Source organism: Lepisosteus oculatus, chromosome 2 (genome assembly GCF_040954835.1).
Source record: "Lepisosteus oculatus isolate fLepOcu1 chromosome 2, fLepOcu1.hap2, whole genome shotgun sequence".
Lineage (NCBI taxonomy): Eukaryota > Metazoa > Chordata > Actinopteri > Semionotiformes > Lepisosteidae > Lepisosteus > Lepisosteus oculatus.
The window spans coordinates 51,515,815-51,537,897 of record NC_090697.1 but is presented as its reverse complement, the minus strand read 5'-3'; the positions used below and the strand labels follow the sequence as shown (position 1 = coordinate 51,537,897).

Below are 22,083 nucleotides of genomic sequence, written 5' to 3'. Positions count from 1 at the left end.
AGGTTTTAATTCTCTAGCTTTCAGCTCACAACAATATTGCTCATTTATCAACCTATTGCCTCTAAGATCACAAGTACATCTGTTTAAAACTATACTATACTCTTAACAAGGAAGCTGTCTCATAACAGCAGCTTATTGTGCTCTTTTTTTAAATTTGCAGATAAAAAAGCTTTAATTCAATGCTTTGTTTCCCTAAGAGCCACTATTTTTGTATTATTCTGAATCTATTTGAATTTTAGTGTTCACTTGTATCAGGGCTGCCAAAGAATCATTACCCTGAAGTATAATAAAAAAGTACCAAAATGCTGAAGTAAATGCAATATCCTGAAGTATAATGGCCTGATTTCAAAAATAAAAACAAGCAGGCTACGTAAGGATTTAAAATGGCTTCCAAGGCAGACTATGGTATTTTTCAAGTTCCTGTTAAATAGGAATCCTGATGTATTGCTACAGCAGGTGCATCTTTGGTGCTGTTTTGCTCCCTAACTATTTAAACCCCATTCTGTTGCCACTTCAGAAATAACTAATTCTGTAGTTTACCAGCACAGCAAGGCTCTATAGTGAGCTTCTTGTCAAACAAACATCATTCTTAGATTCCTTCTGAGCACTACTTGTTTTGGCTGATGACAGTGATTTCACCTAACTGGGTTTTTAAATAGGATTCCTGCCCATTTCACAGTACGAATACAGTAAAGAAACCCATCATACTGCAGAAACAGTCCAGCAACATTTATAACTGACCAGTAGCATCCCAGTACAATATGATTATACCAAAGCTGTTGTATCTGATGGACAAAAATAATTCACAAATTGATAGTTAAATTATTTTTAATTAATTTTCTAATTTAAAAAGGCTTTCACAGGTTTTTTAAAGAAAAAAAGGAATAAAACACATCTCAAAGAAGTGCAGGAAATACCACCCAAAAAGCTCCTCCAAACACTATTAATGAAAATTGGTCTGGAAGGATTCTAATGAATCCAAGTACTGTATATACCGTATACTAAAGGAAAAAAAAAACGCAAAACACCTCCTCCACACTCTGGCCCTCCTGTCTGTGTGGAACAGGCTGAAGAGTGACTCATCCGTGAAGAGGACCTGATGCCACTGCTGACGAGTCCATCTGAGCCTCTGTCTGGACCAAGCCAGTTGGGTGTGACGTCTAGGAGGTGTGAGCAGAAGGCCTCTGACAGGTTGTCTTGCTCTAAGGCCTGCAGCATGGAGCCTCACTGTCCTGTCACTGATGTGGGCATTGTGTTAAGAACCATTCAACGTTGGTCAGATGAATGAGATCTTATACTAAATCACTGTTTTGCTGCCACTGACTGGCAGATCTTCCGCGCAGCTGCTGAAAATAATGCACCTAACAAGCTTTCGTGGGACTGGTAAGTTGCAATGCCTCACTGCACAAGCTGTATTGCTGGTCAGAGGGCTTAAAACAAATTGACAACTTTTTGTGAGAGTACATAAGCTAGAACTATAGTATTCTCATTCCAGAAAATGGTGCGCTTCTTTTTTCCATCAGTATAGTGTGATCTCTTCACAATAAAGTGATGTCTGAGCCCGTCATACAGCAGCTGTCCTCTGCTTCTCATATCAGTCTAGGGTAGTCTATGTGCTCAAAACACCCTAAATGCTTTCTATTATATCAAAAAAAATGTTTCTACATGACCATCGCATCCAATTATTCCTTAATCAAAATATGTTTTTCTTTGGCATAACAGGCTTTTAATGCACATTTTCAAAGATGAACTGTCTAATTTGCACATTTAAAAGCTGTCAAATTAACAATGCAAATTTACTATTTTATAGCTAGTAGCTTGCCAACTTCGTTGGTGGTATTTTCTTTTTCACTTAGAATATACAATAATAATAATAAACTTTATTTTATATAGCGCCTTTAAAGGTGGCTTCTCAAAGCGCTTTACAGGATGACAACAACAATAAATAAGAACAATACACAAAATAAAACACAATTACAATATATAGAGGAGACCGAGGATGGTGGTACTAAGAAAGCAGAGGAGTGAAGAATGGAACCAGTTAAGTAAAGACTTTCTGAAGAAGAGGGTTTTGAGTCTGGATTCGAAGGAGTTTAGGGAAGGTGACTCTCTGATATCCTTGGGGAGAGAGTTCCAGAGCTTGGGGGCATAACAGGAGAAGGCCCTGTCACCCATACAATGTAGATGGGCTTGGGGGACAGTAAGGAGGGCAGAATTAAAAGAGCAAAGGTTGCGAGGTGGGGAGTAGGGCGATAATAGTTCAGACAGGTACTGAGGTGCCAAGCCATACAGAGCCTTATAGGTGAGCATGAGGATTTTAAAGTCTACACGGAATTTGACCGGAAGCCAGTCCAAGGACTCCAGGATAGGAGTAATGTGAACGCTTGCACTAGACCTGGTCATGATTCTGGCTGCTGAATTGTGGACATACTGCAGTTTGTTCAGAGTAGATTTAGATACCCCAGAGAGTAGAGCATTACAGTAGTCAATTTGAGAGAACACAAATGTGTTGATCAGCTTTTCAGCCACAGTTAATGATAGCATAGGGCACAGTTTAGCGATATTTATATGGTGAAAAAAAAGATGTTTTGACAGTATGCTGCACATGTGGGTCGAATGTTAAACCAGAATCGAATATAACCCCAAGGCTTTTCAATTTTGATTGAAGCTCAAGTATAGAACCATCTACAGATAGGGTTACAGGACTGGCTTTACGAAGTTGATGGGGGGTGCCAATAAGCATGACTTCAGTCTTGTCGCAGTTAAGATGAAGGACGTTTTGAGTCATCCAAATTTTTTTGTCAGAGATGCAATTAGATAGAATAGAGACAGCCACATCAGTGTCAGGTTTGGTATGAATGTAAATTTGAGTATCGTCAGAGTATACAGTACATAAATCAGGTTCCTTGTCTCCAGTTTAAGTTTTGCTCAGTTGTGATTCAGGTTAATTGTCAAATGAAATGGGGTTAGTTTGACTGCAAAAGGGCTTTTGCATCATTTGTTACTTCCAACTACTTTGTTGTGTGTTAGAAAACAACTTAAAAATTCCATGCATCATTACGATCATATGATCAGTGAGACAACAGCTCTGATTGGACAAGTCATTCAAAAGTATTAAAAAACATTAAGGGTTACTACCGGAATGTGCTTCACAAACTTAAAATTTTAATTTTCAAACCTTTTATCATTTCTATTACCATTGTCTTGCACTCTTTAGGAAACACTAATCATGAATTTTGGTCTTCTTTAATTTAGATGGATTGACCATTGCACTTAAGCTCTTTACAGATACCATGATAGACAGTTTCCTTCAACATGAGAGAACGTCTGAAAAAATCCCTTGTAACATGTCTACAACCATCCACATTGATCCTTTTCCTGACAATGATCTGACTAAACTCATTCTGTCTCCTCCCTCAGCACTATAAAATTCCTTACTGTAAACTGCCACTATTATTGCTCAGTAAATATAAGATCCTTGAACTATTTTTCTTCTCCTAAATGTAAATTTGTTTCCTTATATAGAAAATACCCATGTCTTTTTTAATTCTTTGAGTATTACCAGTATGGAAGATGTCTTACACAATTAAAAGTACTTAGAAAGTCAAAAGAATTATTTTCCAGTAAACATGGAAAGGTGACAGACAGTAATTAACAAGGAAGAATGGAGGCTTCAGTGTCTGATCCTACTTTCAGAGACCTTCTGTGAATGTTAAAACTGCTAACTTGCAGAAAAAAAAACTTTTAAACAAATAAAATAAAGAATGCTATTCAACATATAAAAACCATAAGGCTGACAAATAACAACTGACAAAGTAAAAATACAAGCACACAGCAGCATAGACCTTTCTGTAATATTAACACCTGTTCAATTACAATCTGGCAAAAAAATACCTCATTAGCGCAGAAATTACTTTTCTAATCTTCAGATGCTGTCATCTGTAATATTTTACAGCTTTGGGCACCCTGTCTGGCAAATACTTTTCCAGTCTTTGCAACAAAAGTAGAAATATGATCTGAATACAGATGTGACAACATTACAGTTGACAGAAAAATAAAAAATAACATTTTTATCTTTGCTCTGGGCTCCTTGTTCTTCTCTTTGTACTAGGAGTACTAATTTACACACATTTTCATTCTAAAACATTCAACCCTTTGTAACCTCCATACTCTATACCCCATATAAAACACCACTATAGATCTCTAATCATTTCCCAAGTACTTTTTGGATGAGACAACCATGACTGAGGGAAAATAAGAAACAGCAGTATAACTTGTGCTCTAATTTGGTTGCAGGCATAATCATCTCAGTTAAGGCTAATTTGTTGTTGAACGTTATTACAAAAAATGGCATCGCAGCAAACTTCCATTTAATATGCTTATACTTTTTCTTTAAAAAGGTAATGAGAAGAGCTTTCTTTTATGATAACACAATGCCAAAGTTCACATCCAGGGCAAACTAAACTAAAGTTAGAGATATTACAGCAACAACTTATTGTTTCTTGGATGGACACAGAGCCTACTGGTATCTGGTCACAAAAGAAAGGGTTTCAACAGACACTTACAGCAGAGTGCTTTCTGTAGTCTGCGAATCTTCATGGCTGTCCGGTAGGCAGAGAACCGCACATTGTTCAAATCAGCTGCAAGAGGAAAAATACAGTTATACAGTATACTTTTAAATATAAATCAAGGGCAAGGGGTTTTTGAGAAGGAACATAACAGAAAGTAGCCTAAAAATATACATATAAATATATACAGTCCTCTTAATCAAGGCAAATACCATACAATGAGAACCAAACAGAAAACCCCCAAAAGAGACAGAAGATAGAGAACTTTGTCTATTCTAAATTGTCCCTTTCACTGTTGCCTGACAGGGCTTGCCATCATAGAAGTGATTCAGAATAAGGCACTAAGTCCTTCCACCTGACCTATGGCTGTATTGTACAGCATGTAATATACAACCAAAATCCTTGTTAACATCATATTAAAGCATACCTTTTATTATTTCTATTATCATTATCCAATTTTTTAACTATTTATCCAGTTATTGAGGCAGTGAAACCTCAGAAACCAACTGTTTCCCTGATATTAGCTATATGTTTGGTGTATCTTAAGGTTGCGTATTATGGTAATGGATTAATGTTACTCTATATCATAAAAAAGTTTCACCATTTTTCAACAAATATTTAAATTGCTGAGGTATTATTTCAAGGCTCATCTACTAATATCCCATCTGGATTATTTGGTGTCTAAATGTTTCTAAATAAAGCAGATTGTCTCAAACTATTTTACTAAAGAGGAGATACTGATCTGATCAATAAGACAAATAAATACTGTATGAATACAATTCCTTTAAAATGTTCTCCCCATGGAAAGAAGCACAAAAGAATCCACAAAAACTTCAATAAAAACAAGTAATGGTGTTACACCATTATTTTAAAAGATGTTGTGTATTAATATTATTATATTTTTATTGAAATTAGCAAGCACACAAAATGTGGCAGAGGGATTTCTTGACTGTGTCCAGCTTCCTAAAGGCACCTGAACAATTAGACATACTGTAATCTTGCCAAGTGCCTTCCTAATATAAAAAGCAAAAGAAACAAAACTGGCACTGTCTCAGTTGCATAATTTTTCTCGTCATTTCACTTGGCATTATTATCAGACCTATTATCTTGAAAATCACACTCATTCATTACATTATTCCTTTTTCAATAGAGCTAGTGAGCTAAAATGACCACCTGGCAGTAAACGTTCACATAAAAGAAAGTGCTCCTCATTAGGCCCATCTGCTAAGACCATAATGCCAAAGCTTGTTAACCCTGAGAAGGAAACTGTTATGGCTTTGATTCTCTCTGAACAGAGCTTTGGATTGCAATGAAATGTAGATTATGGATTGAAGGAATGTGTTTCTTATCATAAGGGGTCAGGCAGTAGCTTTTGAAAAGGTTAAACACCAGACAAATGAAGTAACAAGGCTTACTAAGCAAAGGTCACAAAATACAGTTGCAATTATAACCACTAGCTTCTAGGTTTCCCCAAAAAATCAAAACAACAGTATTTTTAAGAAAAACCAAAGAATTATGAAAATAGGATGAGTTAAATGTTGCTCAAATTGAGATACTGAGTCAACAGTTCTGAATAATTTGTTCATATTCTCTTGTCCATTCACAAATACATAATAATTCACTAAAACTTCTAAATGGAAATGAGCTCTAAACATGACGTATAAGCAATACTAAATACAAATCTAAAAAGACTGCTGGTTAGTTATAAGCACTAAGCATGGATTATAATAAGATGAATATGGCAATGCGAACAATTAACATTGTGAAACAATCTTCCTGGAATATCAGATTCCTTAGAAAGCTTAAAGGGTTCAGCTGTTTTAAAATAAAACATGCCCAGAAGATCTCAGAACCCTAGCTGAGGTCATAAGCCCTATTTCAGACCTAGGTAAAATTAATTAAGATATTTCAAATTTAGTAGGCAAGATCTGTCTTTGAACATGCATAAAAATCAGAAAATGAGCTTTCTACTGTTGCTATTGCAAAATGTCATCCCATTCAGGCTGCCAGCTACTGTTGGAAGAGTCCAGTAAACCAGCTCTTCTCTTTAGAAAACTACCTTATTTACATGAGACAGAGGAGCTGGCTTGCAGCCATGTTAACGAAAAGGCAAGTTTTCATACCTAAAGAGTGGAACAGCTCTGTCATCTTTGGATGGTCCCAGCAGGTCGTCTGGGTCTGATGGCTGTAACAAAGCAAAAAAAAAAATACATTACCCTACCATTTCACAGATTCTGCATTCATAATCCTGCATGAAAACTCTATGAGCCCTTTTCTTCCTGCAAGGTTTCTTTACAGCACAAGCCTGGATATAATTGTGAATGTCTGGCCTGTAATACTGCTGGTGCTACAGTACAGCAGTGCATTGTCCATGGTTTTATTTCCTTGGTTCCATTTGGCAGCCAGAAGAAAAGCAAAAATTACACCAGAAAATAGTGCAAAGGGCTTTAATACCAAAATAAAAAAAGATATGCAAGATATGGAGTAAAAACAGAATACTCTGAGCTTCTAGTAACATATCAAACTTGCATAAGAAATACAGGTTTTAAGAATGAGATACATCTCTGTTTTGCTCTTCAAATATAACTTCTAATGTTTATTTTACAATTTCATTTTTACTTTAATTTAGAAAAGGGGGAATTGGTTTCACAAACTGAATCATGACTCCATTGGCACCGTTTTCAGATTCTCCAGCAAATTAAATCCAATAGATGAAACAGGTGTCTTCTGATGTTTTGTTTTCTCAATATTTGTTCAAAATATTAAAATGTTACCAGACCCGGATCATTCATTCATGTTTAATTTGAAATGAGAAGACATCCTTGTCCTGTATAAGTACTTCCTGTCCATTCCAAAGGAAAGCAATTCCCAACATAAGGTTACAAAAGTAATTTGGAAAGTAGTAGTAGAATATACAACTTTCTCATGAAATGGCTCCAGGGAAGGTTTCTTATCCATGACTGTTTTATGTTAAGTCACTTGTGGTCCAGGTTGTTTGTCAGGATCCTGAGATAAAAAGCAACCCTAATATACTCTGAAAGATGTTAAAATTGACATGAAAAGTGGCAGAGCCTGCCTGTAGGTGATCCTCCTGACCTGTTCCCTTCCACCATTGAATAGCAATGACACATTTGGCACTTGTGGTATAGTTACCAATTTTCACATCTTGTTTAGTTTTAATTAAAGGGAAAAAAGTAACCTCAGATTCATATACCACAGCATCTGACAGAACAATGCATAACCACTGTGTTGTCCAGCAAGCAATTTGTGATCTATGAAAATGCCAGTTACTCTGACTTTCTAATCCTTTCATCCACATTGAACCAATACTGTTTAAAAAAACCTGTATGTCTACCTGAAATATTTATTCCTCAAAGTCTGTACTTCCCACAGATTCCAGATTTATTCAGTAATCATTCAACACTGCCCAAAGGAAAGCTCTGATCTGTCCCTTTGAAATAAATTTGTGATGGTTTGAAAAAAAAGCTTTTGTGACACATGGTTGTTTTATCATAGTTTTTTCATTTACTTGCACATGCTTTGTACATCTTTTAAAATTCAGAGGAGAATACAATAAAAGACAATTACTTTTTAAATGCGAAAACACATATGCAATGCCATATACAGTCCTGCTATGTTTTAAAACCTCCATATTTGCTTGAAAAATGTTCTGTGTAGCTATTTGACAAGAATTCCTGAGTTGTGAATCATTTGTTGCAGAACAACCTTTAACAACATTCAACAATCTGGTTCACCTGTTTACAGATCCAGACCTGGTCTTTGAAAAGCATGTCATAGTAGGTGCTTTTCCTGCAACACTTTCAACTAAGGCCAAGCCTTGTCACTTCATTAAAATAAAAAAACAATTCAGACTCTAATGCACTCTGAGTGAAATTTCAATATTTGAAAAAATGAGAAAAAAAATGCCCCAGACTTTTAATCAGATGATTACACTGCCCAGAAATATTTACTCAAAAAACCTTTAGCTGACAGTCAAATAACAGCAAGTCATCTCCAACCGCTTTCTAAAAAAAAATGAAAATGTTCAGCGATTCACATAGTAATTAAAAGAAAGGTTAAAAAAAAGGAAATCCCTAAACCACAATGAAAGGCTACAAAACATAAACAGGCATTGACATTTGTTATGATACAGGTAATAAGGAAAAGAAGAAAACTGGCTCCATGATAAAGTATTTAAGGATGCACTACATACACTTGACAGACACGTAAAAGACTAAAGTTTCACAAGTACCTAAAATGTACATGGGACACACAGAACTGAAAAGCAGAGCAATGATACAGTATTTTCCTGTCTGGAAAAATGTAGACCCTAAAAACTGATGGGGAAAAAAAGAAAGCAGTCAACAGCTTGTATGGGACTCACATCATTACATTAGTTGCTCATAAAACACATTCCACGACAGAGTACACTGCATAGTACATAAAGTTCTATAAAATCATGAGGATCTGCTGGACTAAGTATTAATTAAACTGACGAGGACAATACGTTATTACCACAGACTTCACTTAAAGAACAATTTTAGTCACCAAAACACAACTTGCACGTTTGAGGTAAAGCATTAGGAATCATTATACTGTAGCCTACATTATTATGCGTTATAAAACTGCCACTATTTTGTTAGCATATATAAGACCCTGTGAGGGAGTCTACATCCCTGAAAGGAGAACTCACCTGAGAGGACCCTGGGAAACTTCTGAACAAAGTGGTCATTCTGGCTTTGATGTAGTCACAAAGTCAAAATGGCGGCAGCCAGTCCAGTAATAGAGCATGGTTGCCAACAGACATAATCATGGCCCACCTGATACAAATAAACCCTGTAAAGTAAAACAGGGCTGTCTTTGCAAAAATCATGAGAAGATGGAGCAGCTTTGATGGAAATGATAAATAATCTACAGTGAATCTCTGTCGTCTGTGGAGTGATTTGCAGGGAATTTAGCTACATACCCTATAGTAAGCACGAAAACCAACCTAGAATATAGGGAGGGCTCCAAAGAGAGTTAATGTAGTTGTTGTTTTGTTTTTTGCTTTTGTTTGAACGTACAACATTCTGGAAATAAAACAAGTTAAATAGGGATTCTGTTACAGGATTACACAGACTTTTTACTGCCATTGGAAAGCCTCTACACTGGAGTGGCTATTTAATAGTCCAGACCTGCAATAGGATCAAAGAGATGAAGACAACATACTGTACAGTGGAAGATGTGTGCTGGAACATAAAACAAGCTTTAGTTCTATGGACAGAGCAGATAACAGCTGTAAGTGATAAAACCTGAAAGTGTCCAAATGATAACAAGAGGAACATGAGGTCAAGACCTCCCCTGCCCACAGAATCTCAGAAGCACATCAGAAGCACTCAGGCAGTCACATGTTATTATTGGGAACTCATGAGCTTGAGCTTAAAGGACTAATTTTTACTGTAGGTGTAAGGTTTTTACAAGATAATTACTCACAGAACCTGGTTAATGTAGTTTACCTAATTAGTGAATTTATTTTTGTATAACTTCAGCGTGCCAAATATATCTTGTTGAACACAAAATGTGGCCAGTATTGAAAAGGTCAGAAACCTTTTCATTGCATTTCATTTCAGCACATTTGGTAAACACCAATCACAACCACTAGAGCAAGCCAACAGTGAACTATAAGGACTTCTTTGATGCCAAGACAGAAAACCCTTACCTCACAGAAAAAGTATAAAGGCTATTAAAAAAGTGGTAGTCTTCACCAAAGCTGCGCCATGTGCCATTTATTTTACTGTAAATCTTATCCAGAGATGCCTTTTGACACATAGATTGCTTTGAAATGAAAAAAAAGGAAGAAATGCTTTGAGAATTCTGCCTTTTTATATTAAATGTGGTACACATCCCTCAGAGCTTCGAAACCTGCTTGCTGCAAATATCAAAACTCAGTTGCAATTTATCTGCTTCAGTCTGTACATCTAATTAAGTACACAGTCAGGGCAATTAATAAATGCCCAAATTAACACATAAAAGTTCAAATATTGCCTTTGTAACTCTTCACTTCTTCTTTAATGTAATATATTTATTACCATAAAACATTTCATTTTAAAAGGCAAAAGATGCCTGGCAAGGTGTGATGTAGAAATTAATTTAGGAATCTGAGTTTCAAAGTTTTATAGCCTGAAAGCTGCAGATCAGCTTTGTCCTTCTAGCTGAATGTTTTTTTTTTTATTTACAAAAGTACTGAAGTCACATAATTCAGATAACAGGGACAACTTGCAGCTTATTTCTTTTTTCCCAGTATTAGTACATTCACTGATTGTTTGAAGGATGCTGGGATATTTCCACAAGAGTATACTCCCAGCCATACTTTCAATGGTTCAGAGAAATCCACATCTGTACAGAGATTCCACTGTTGGCTACAACTAACCCTGTGACCCATGATTTCTCTGTGTAGCTGTCTTTTGCCCATCTCAGTACATATGTCAGAACCCAACCAACCTTTTTTGATGAATACCAACAGGGGGCACCCATTAGACATAATAACTGGGGAAGAAAAGTGGATCTGGAACAGCAGGTCAAAATAAAGCTTGTGAGTTCACACCAGGAAAGAAAAGGAGGTCATTCTAAAGACATGAAAGGTTGGGGGGAAGGTTATACCTCTCAGAGGCACTTCTGTCTTAACAGCCCTGCAGTGAAGAAAGGATGAATAGATGTCAGGAATTTTATTTTGCTCATTTGCTGCCTCTCTTTGCTTTAACCCATTAATAGTTCTGTGCCGCTTGTCAATCTTCTCAGGTGGGTTTTGTGTCATGCATATTTTAGATTGCCTAGTTGGTCCAGAACAGTTTGAAGTCCTAAATTGAAGTGCATCCATATTTTTTATTTATTGTTCTTTATTATTAATTTAGCAGTTTTTCTTTGTAACCTTAAGATAAAAGAAATCTATTTCTGGATTTTTCTGTCTTAAATTTAAAAATACTATTAGAATCATAAAAAACACAGATAATGTTGACTGACATCTGATTTTCACTGTCTTCTTATGTCTGTTTAAATTTGATTCTCTTGTTTGAAGCTTGGGTCATGTTCTTTTTGACAAACAGGCCCTAATCTGTTAGATTTAATGGCATAACATCTAGAGTGAAGGCAATCTCCAGGTGCTCTTCAAGGATCAATCTGTCTTCTAGTTCTGTTTACACTACATATAGATGACTGTAGTAGTATTAGTCCTCTCTGTCGTAGCATACAAAAATTCTGATTAACTAGCTATCACGAACACATCACATTTTGAAGGGCAGATGAAAAAGATCTTCAACCTAAATGTACAGAATACGGGGGGATTGCCAATTTAATTTTAGAACAACACAACAAAGTTAATGGCTTAATTATTTATGGACAACAGGCTGAAAGAGTAGAGCAATATAAATCCCTAAGCGCTAGAATATAATGTTAAATTATTTTTAGTGTAAGAAGGAGTATGATGCTGTTTAAAAAATGCCAGCAATGTTCTTTTGAATGCAAATTGAGACATTTGCATGTAAATCTGTCAGTCCTTATAAGTCTTTAATAGTAGCTTCATCAAAAGCACACCTGTCTTTTAAGTATTCTAGCTTGTTTTGGTGGTGTTTATTTGATGCTGTGAATGAAAACATTCTGAACAAGATTGTTAATCAAAGTACTCTATGAAGATTGTGAAGATTAGGAAAAAAAACATAAAGAATCTTATTGTTATGCTTTGGAAAGGCAGAACTCAAGGCTCTCTAAAACCACATTTGCACAAGAAGTTGAACATCATCCAGGTATGTTCAGATTCACTCAGGCCGGATGCCCCTTCCAACTTCCTCCAATTAATGGGTTCTAATTCCGTCAGGATACCTGGACTATCTTGTGCTCTGACCAGGGTAGTGTTCTTAGGATTATTAACCTCAGCCGGACATTCAGCCTGAATCCTGCGCAAAAGATTCCCAGTCTGTCTCAAACCTGCGCTCCCCATTTATGCCCTGCTTCTTTTGCTAAGCTCCAGACACGTTTCTGACCGTTCGGCCCGTAATCCTGCAAGAAGGGCCGCCACCCTGCCTGGATCAGCCTTGAAAGCTGCGTCCGCCTCCTTTTACAAATCAGTCCTGTGAGCCTCCCCTTTCCGGTCTGCTTCAGCAATCCCCGTCAGCTCTTGTCAGTCTTTGAGCCTTCACTGGGCTCAGCTATTGGACTCATGAGCCTCTCTGCAAGACACAGCTTTTCACATCTGCTCACCTCATCATAATGCTTATTAAAAATGTTGCAAGATGTGAAGACAGTTTTCTTCTGTACCAACACATTTCTTCACTTACTTCTTCATTATTGGAAATGAAGGGAGCAGTTTCTAGTTTTGTTACTATAATATTCTACAAGTGTGTTTTCTATGTGTGTTACTAACAGCACCACCATTGTTCCATTCATCTATTTTCCAAGCAATTTAGGGCTGCAGGGGAGCTGGAGCCCATCTCGGCAAGCAACATATGCAAGGCAGGATACAACCTTTAGCAGGACACCAGTCCATCACTAGGCACATACTGAGAGACACAAACACAGACATGCACACAGTCACATCAGGGCTAACTTTAATAGAAGGCAAATAACCAATACCAGAACCTCTTTTGACAGTGGGGAGAAACAGGAGGACCCAGAAGAAACCCACACGAACACGGGAAGAACACGCAGATAGAACCCCAGGTCAGAAATTGAACCCAGGGCCCCAGTGCTGCAAAGCAGTAATACTAACGCTTGAGTCACCAATACTTTAGTTAATAGGAACAGTTTAAATCAGACTATAAAACATAAGTTTAACATTGTTAATTTTGCAACAAATTTTGTTTTGATATTAAAAGCGAATATATATTTAAATGCAATATCTTAATATAAATTTGTGGGTAATGTTCATACAGTATGATTCACCACCCTTAGAATTAATAACAAAGTAGCAGAAGTCATGCAAATGGTGGTGGTGTTTCCTTTTAGTGTGCATATATCGTAATATAAAAAAACTGACAGGTAAAGTGCATTACTTCAAACCATCTTATTTTTATTAATGTTCTAAAAAAATAGTTATGAAGAGTCTACAAATTTACTTAAAATAAATTTTTTGGTAGAGCAAAACTAAGAAAAAGAGACCCACGGACTAATCTAAAGCGCTACAGTGTTACAGTTACAGCGCTAGAGAGCTACAGTGAATCCAGTTATTCAAGGTGATGCTGTGCTTGGAATGAGAAGTGCTTTGTACATGTAACTCATAAAACAGAATATTACGTTTTACAGTTAAATAATAAGAAAAAATAAATGATATTCCTGGAGTTTCATTTAAACCAGAATCTCAACAGATCAGATAGCATACATTAATAACTGCCAGGATATTACTAAGAACGGAGTATTACTGTTTACTGCAGGTAGGTAATTTCCATATTTCAGCCACAACAGCCCATTGGGTCAGGGCTAATCCTGGTTACCATGGCATTACGTGAACAGAGAATGTGAGACTTCCTCCTGGATGGGGCACCAGTCCAGCACAAAGCCAAATGCTGTGCACCATTCACACAGAAAAACTGACATGGTACAAACAAGGAGGCCATTCGGTCCATCTTGCCTTCTTGGTAGATAAGTTGTTTAAAATGCCCAGGATCTCATCTAGTCATGGATACATACAGCTGGGTAAACTGGGGCTAACAGGATAAAGTACCTCACTAAAGGTACAACAGCATAGATTTTAACCCAAAACCTACCAGTTTTGAGTCCAGATACATAGCCACTTTGCTACAATGCCTCCACTATTAATTGTGCTTTTAAAATAGGACTGTTGTTAAAAACTATTGAAAACATACCTTTATGTCTGAGAAGTGAAAAAAGCTAAGTGAGGTTGAAAAAACAGTGCAGTATCAAAATGTGATTTATAATGATTTGATAAAGTGAATATCTGTTTTTGTATGTATCTGATTCCTGTGCTGGTTTAGATTCTTGTTAAAATAGACTCTCTTTACTCACAGTGTAACATTTAATATGGTGTTATTAGTACAATCTGAGAAGCTGACTGAGTTTAACCTTAAATCTGATTAAAAAAAAAATATCCTAACTGGTCTCAACATAAAAGAAATATTGCATTTTAATGTCAAGCAAAACTATCCTATTAATTTTATTGTTGTATATCACCTTGTGTATTATTAGTAAAAGGAGATGAGAAATTGTGATTTTTTTTTTGCACCAACAAGGGTGTTCACACAACAGAATATGGGATTTACAAAATAAGTGCCTAGGCTTGAAAAAGAAATGACACTAGGATCATACAGAACTGTGATTCTTCTACATTACAGCTGTCACATTGGTAACAGTTCTTTAATATGTGACCACATTCAGAAAAAAATATTTACTAAATTAGCTTTTAATAAAAAATGTCTCAACTCTTGTAATTTGGCTAAATACAGTACAGATTTATGCAACATGAATTTATTTTGGAGGACAATACTATTAAAGAAGGTGAATAAATGTCTACAGTAAACGTTCACAAAGGGTGGCATTTTTACAGCACTGACAGAAACAATTTACTAAGAAAAGAATTACCGGGCACCTCTGCAACATAATTTGATGTAAATGAATCATAGATAAAAGTTTCCTTACCACAGCAACTGCTTCAAGTTAAAAGAGGCAAGGGCATCATTTAATTTCAGTTTTTTTGTACACTCTGGAGGTCGAGGATCAGAGCCAAATGAATGTGTCAAGTGTGATCCATATAAAGTTCTAATTTAATAATAAAGTTATCTCTTATTTGAGATGTTCCTCGGTCCATTTCTACTTGCTCACTGCCAAAGAGAAATACTTTCTCTCCGTTATTTAAACTACAGGAGAGCACAGCATTGTATTGAAAGGAAATGTAACCAGGTTGTCAGTTAGGAGGGACTTCAACAGACTCCTTTGCTCCTTTTATGGTTTTCTATTTTTAACTTTCATTTCTACTTAGAGGCTCTAAGTTGCAAAGTGCAAAAAATATGTGAAGCCATATGGGAAAGGATGGTGTTAGTGAGACTGAGGGACCCAGGGAATCTGGCGTACAGAAGAGGCCTCTTGTGATTTTAACCAGCAGTTTCTATCGCCTCAAAATGTAGCTCGTCATGGAGATTTTCTTTTGACTGTGGATCCCTTAGAAATAAGCTTCTGGGGAGAACAAATTATACAGTAGGTGTTCAAAGTGCTGTGTGTTTTCTTTCAAGCATTTTAAGCAGCTGCCACCTTGATTACAAAACTTGCTGCATCTAACTAAACACTTGAAGGGACAAAAAAGCAAACCAGCAGCTGTGTATTAAAAAAAACTGTATTAAAATGTTCAAAACAACCCTTTTAGACAATACCTACAGATACAGAAAACAATGATTACCACAATAAGATAAGGTAATTTTTTCAGACATTTTTTCACAAAGAAACTGGCATTTTTCTCCTTGTTAAATTTAATATCTGACTGGTTCAAAATAATAACAAGTATGAGGTACTTTAGGCACAACAGCAGTCTACAGATTTCCAGGGCTTGAGAAGATTAAAAAGAACTTACTTGATATAGTAAGGAACCTTGTTGAGGGATATAGCTCTCTGCCAAGGAAGCTGCACAGAAGCTGCAACATAAATGTATCAATCTTAAGGAAAACTAAGCTTGATCTTGAAAATAGGCACCAAAATAGAAGAAAACACAGTTTATAAGAAGTAAGAAAACAGTTAAAGATCTTCAATTTAATTGTCAAGATTTTCATGATAAAAAAAAGTAATTTCTTTATGAGAAAAGATACAATGCACTGCAACTTGTGGAGGCTTAACGTCTGCCTTATATTCTGAAAGTATAAAAATACAAGTGCACATCTTTTGACAGATATAATAAATACATTGAATTATATTTAGTACTTTACCAACAATTACTGCCAACTTCTTATATGTTTTATGCAGAACACAGAACAAAGAACACAGTTTTCATTACATGTAATACACAGACAGAACCTTAAAACAGCATTATTGTATGTTTCAATGACAATAATCACACTAAGCCATGGGGTATAAATGGAAATTCAACCTAAAGTTATTATAATTATGTACTTCTATTAAAAACAAGCATTGTAGGGCGCAACTAGAATTCTCATTGTTTGTGAAGGTATATATTGATTCAAATGTGAATGAAGGTAATTGATATATTTACCATGCAGTACTTAAAACAACAATGAGAGCATACGACACACTTTGTGGGTGATGGGTCCTTTTGTTGCTCTTCCCCAAATCTCTTCTGTGCCATTTAACAAGAAATCAGGGATTAAGCCACACTGTGTGTTCCTAGATCTAGCCTTAAATTTTACTTTCTTAGAAAGAGGTTATATAAAATAAGGATTAATATTATAGCTACAGTTCACCCCTTATTTGGTACTGACAGGATTTTGAGAAATTACTTATACCAATTATCTGGTTTGGTTTACTGCCTGCAATGGGGAACCTGAAAGGAACACTGCACTGACTTCATTTATTACTTTAAAATTAAAATTGTTTAAACACACAAAACACATTCAAATAACCAAAAAACAACCAGTGAATAAGTATTTCAGGTGGGTAGCTGCATCAGCATGCGTAGGCTGCAAAGGAACAAGTAATAGCTTTATTCCATGCTGAAAAAAAGAAGAAATAAACACAACGTTTCGGCCGTGGAGCCTTCTTCAGGTGTAAGCTCAGGTGTGTTTTCTTTCTTCTTTTTTTCAGCATGGAATAAAGCTATTACTTGTTCCTTTGCAGTGAATAAGTATTGCTTCTTCTTACTTGAAAGGAAATGCTGGGATGAGGGTCCAAAGTCTCGGTGTGCTTCTTGTAACTGCTTGAGGCGATCCTCCACAGCTACCTGGAGATCAAGGAATGTAAAACACTTTTCAAATTCTACAAGCAAAGAGATAAGGATGAGCAGCAAACAGATCAATAGAGACAACCTAACTTCTTGCCTGATAACATTAAGCTGGGTCCTTGTATGACTGAATTGTTACATGTGCAGAAAGCATAAAGCCCTTCCCATTACCACTTAATAAAAAGAACACTGTCTGCCTTACTTTACAGGAGCTTAATGCTTTAAAAGGCAGAGTAGCAGAGATCTGCACTTTGAACAATACATTCTTGCCTTTCTTGCCATTAAATGTGAATCAATACACCACAGTAAGGATGACAGACAGGAAAATGGCAATAAAAACCAGGGATCTCTGGTGTCTAAGACAAACACTCTTATTTGGTGTTGATTTTGTTAAACTGAAAAACACATTATTTTCTTATTATAAGCTTCCATAAACAATGGTAGGAAATATTTTAATTAATATAACCTTTAACAGATAACAGAATACAATTTTCAATGCAACTCACAATTGTTTTAAACAAGGTTTCTTTTCATAGAATTATTCTATGTTTATTTCTGTGTGTTTTATGCTATAAAGTAAACAGTCATCCCAACAGACAGCAGCGTTACTACACTGTAGCCTCCTCTCATGAGATCTCTGAAGCTAATTCAAGTTGTCACTGAGTGGTTTTTGAACTCGTATTACAGAAGGACATCAGAAAACAAAATTATCATGAAATTAAGATCACACTTTCCCCACTGCCTTAACGGCAATCCTCTCTATTCATTTGCAGTTTTTGAGCTCTCCCAGAGTGTTGATACTCCTTCTCCCCCACTTCTTGGCTCCTCTCAACCACCCTGTCTTTTGTTCTTTTCTAAGCTTCACTACCTGCCGGTTCGCCTCTTTCCCTCACACCTGAAGAAGGCTTCACAGCTGAAACATTGTGTCCCTTTTCTTTTCCTTTCAACATGAAATAAACCTTTACCTGTTCTGCTAAAGCTATATAAGGTTAGGCCTAGGATGGGGGACCTTTAAGAAAAAACAGGTTGCTGTTGTTTGTGGTGGCGTTTTACTAGTGCAAGCCACTCTTCCAACCAGACCTTGGACCAAAGACACTGTGATGTAAGAGATGCTGCCCTTTGTATAACACATAAAAGTGAGGTCAAGTCTACTTAGTTATTAAAAATCCAGTGGAACTATTCATATGAGTAGGGGTAAAGATATAATCTGGCTAAATTCTACCCTGGGCCTGTACAATCTCACCTCCCTAAAGTTCACCCTTAATTCACAGGTGAAGCAACTACACACTTCTTCACCTGCTCTGCAATGAAGTGGGCGACTAGCACACAACAGCTGCCATACTGTACATCACCCCAGTGTTGAATAAAGTGTGTAAAATATTTATTAAAAGTATTACTTAAATATAAAAATACTTTGGCATTAAAGAATAAGTGGTAAAGGAAAGTAAGATATTATTAAAAGCAAGGAATTAACATTTTATGATATCTGTGGATTGTCTGTGGATCATCTTTGCATAACTAAATAGTCATGGTAAAGCCTTCTGGCATAGATGTGAGAATTCACATCACTAGTGCCAGGAGAAAATGGTGAATAAAGATGAAAATTCCAACCTGCTGTCAAACTAAGTAATTAGATCAAAAGCACACTGGATTGCGACTGCCATATTAAAACAAAAAAATAACATTTACTGCACATGTTTGAACATCTCCATAAATTTGCTATAAAGCAATACATGAGTATAACAGAAGGATGGTACTGAATGCCCATAACAAACTGTATGAAGTGCAATAGGACGTGTATGTTATAGGTATGCAGATAGCAGTATCTACAGATCCTGTTTAGCCATATTATTTTCAAATTCTTTATCTTGACATCAGTGTGAAACATTTTTAAGCAACCTACTCACTGATCAGCTCCAAGCCTCCTATCTGAAAGTAAAACATTTAACAGTAGTGCCTTACTATTATCTGGTAGTCTTCTAAAATTAGTAAGTTTTCTGCAATTAGAAAAAAGCCCCTAAACACAATTTTGTTTGACACATTGTTATCTGAGTTCAATACTTGGAGTCAGGAGAGATCAAGGAAACATTTGCTTGCTGCCAACCCCCCTAAATGTAAATAAATGAACCCTGGAGGCATTCTTGTGGAACCCAACTTAATCATCCCTGTCCTCCAACAACAGTGATCAATAAGACAGTCAATACTCACACCTCAGGGTGCCCCTCAGGACCAGAGCAATCTTACCACTCATAACACAAGAGAAGGACAGAGAAAATGAAGCAAAGACACTACCCTACGCTCATGCAGGTGTGAATGGGATCCTAACCGAGACCCCCAGAAGTTATTAATATGTCTAAACTATTAAAGCTGTTTGGAGTCTTTCAGTTATCTTCTCCTCTAGGGTCAGATAATGAATTAAATGCACAGTATTTCATTATCTGTCACTTTGATCAGCTGAAGGCAATACAAATTAATTTATAGGGTCTAATTGATAACAGCATCTCACTGGTAGTGTTTAGGGGGAATCTTATTTTAAATTTTAAAACTCATGATTAGATTAGAATTAGATTTAAAAATATTGCTTCATACACACTAAAGCTGCTGTCTTGTAGAGAGGGGAACAACAGTCACTTTCTGCCTCAACTACCACACCTACAGTATTTTATTGCGATATCACACACAATCAACAGTCAACAGCATGACTGCATTCTTGTTTTCACATCTAATATCCACTCCAGCTAGCACATAAAGACTACATAGCATATGAGTAGTTTTCAAAGGTAATAAACAAGGAATCTGAAAGAAATCTACAGCCCAGTTTACGGAAATACACAGTAGATGATTGCTCAGTACCTCTCTCAAGCTGCTGATTTTTTACATTTTTACCTGTAAGAGCTTCCAGTGCATGTTCAAGTCATCAAGCTGTCGGGAGGTGCTCGAAGACAGCTGTACGTCAAGGGGTGACAGCTGACTGGAAAGGTCATTCATTAGCCTGACTTCCTGTTTCATTGGTGCAATTTCATCCTTGAATGCCTATTAAAGCAAGTAACAAATTAAAGTGTAGTACATTTTTCAACATACTTTGGTCAATAGAGCACTGGAAAATGTATTCATATGTTGATATATGCTGCCACTGCAGTTATGACAGTTATGTTACTTGCAAGAAAGCCATTTAGTACGTGTGCTATCATTAAGGTGCCAACATATGGTCATTGAAAGATAAACAGTCTAAACTGTCACACATATGTCACACAGGGAGTTGACACTCCCCACCAATACTGTTCACCACTAATTAATTTAATATATTTAAATAAACACTTATTTTAACAGATTTATAGGGGGAGCATTGCCAAATGTCTGTGGAACCATGAATGATGTTCTTTTAGCCCCAAAATGCAGTAATATATGAGAAATATAGTGGAGATCTGTGCTTCCTGGATCTTTTGTCTTTTTTAACAATTGCAATCAACACAATGACAATTGTTCTTGTGCCTTTTGTATGATAATATACATTCACTGTATTTCATGTATCTTAAATACTGTATACTGTATAAAATTTGCTAAAGTACACGAAACACAAACAATACCCCTATAGGGCATTGGTATTTCTAAATTTGAAACCTATGTAGTATTCATTTTTACTTTGTTCTATCTTTTGTGCATTTACAGAGTTACATTTTGTACATTTATTTACATTTTGTAGGCATTTTAGTTTATTTTATTAAAAGATTGATTTGTAAAAAAATTGTTAAAGTATATGAAACTCAAACACCACCCATGGTAAGCAATTCACTTATCCCTATACCAAGTGCCCTACGCTCATAGGGAACCACTGATATTCGGGCCAACACTACCTGTACAATATTTTAAATCTAAGTTTATTTTAAAACGTATGTATACTTTTATTCTAAAATGGGGAAAAACAGAAGAAATACAAGTTTGATATTCTGGAGAAACTTCTGTATTTCTGTTTTACAGCTAAAATTCCCTTTTAGCAGATTTTGTGTGTTAAATCCAAAGCTCATTAAACTGATGGCTGTAATGATAAAAATAAAAATATTATGTTAAATTATACTTAATGAATGCTGCTCCTGTCAGACTACAGTTCAAATTCTTAGGAATTAACTAATTAAAATGCAGGGTGTAAATCTTCACTGAATTTTCATAACTCAAAAGTTTCAACAGAATTTGAAAAATGGGCTTTCACAAATTGTCTTAAATTAGTAAATAGGTTACATGTTATACTGACATGAAGAAAACCAAATGCAATGTGCTTTCAAGAATGTCACATTCACTTTTCTTTTCCAAATTCCAAGAGACTATTTAAAACCCCCTGACTATTTTCTATCTAAATGTAATGCACCATTTAAAATGTTTATCAGACCTTTATGATTCTTGCTACAATTAAAAATTTGACCTTTATGCTGAAATCTAAGTAAGCATTCACCTGCCTAAAAAAATCTGTGCTTAACAGCACAATAAAGGGGTGAGGCCAGCATAGGTACAGTGCATAATTACATTAATTCTAATTGGCCTATTGCATTAGAAGTATTTCTGCAAGGCACCCTATGTCATCTTAACAGCTATGTGTTTTATTTATCACTTATCACACACAGTTCAGGAATTGAGGATATGATAAAGATCATCAGG

General features: G+C 36.0%; 1 protein-coding gene across 9 annotated transcripts in view; it reads right to left on the bottom strand.

The window, feature by feature from the left end:
• The window catches only part of utrn (utrophin), a 292,295-nt gene that overhangs the window by 62,096 nt on the left and 208,116 nt on the right, over positions 1 to 22,083 (bottom strand). For all 9 annotated transcript variants that reach the window (XM_015347666.2, XM_015347699.2, XM_015347693.2 and 6 more), the window contains 5 exons: positions 20,320 to 20,466; positions 17,355 to 17,433; positions 16,117 to 16,177; positions 6,692 to 6,753; positions 4,566 to 4,640 (listed from right to left, as the gene is read on the bottom strand). In XM_015347666.2, the coding sequence (XP_015203152.2) occupies positions 4,566 to 4,640; positions 6,692 to 6,753; positions 16,117 to 16,177; positions 17,355 to 17,433; positions 20,320 to 20,466 (424 nt within the window). The remainder of the gene's footprint in view (positions 1 to 4,565; positions 4,641 to 6,691; positions 6,754 to 16,116; positions 16,178 to 17,354; positions 17,434 to 20,319; positions 20,467 to 22,083) is intronic.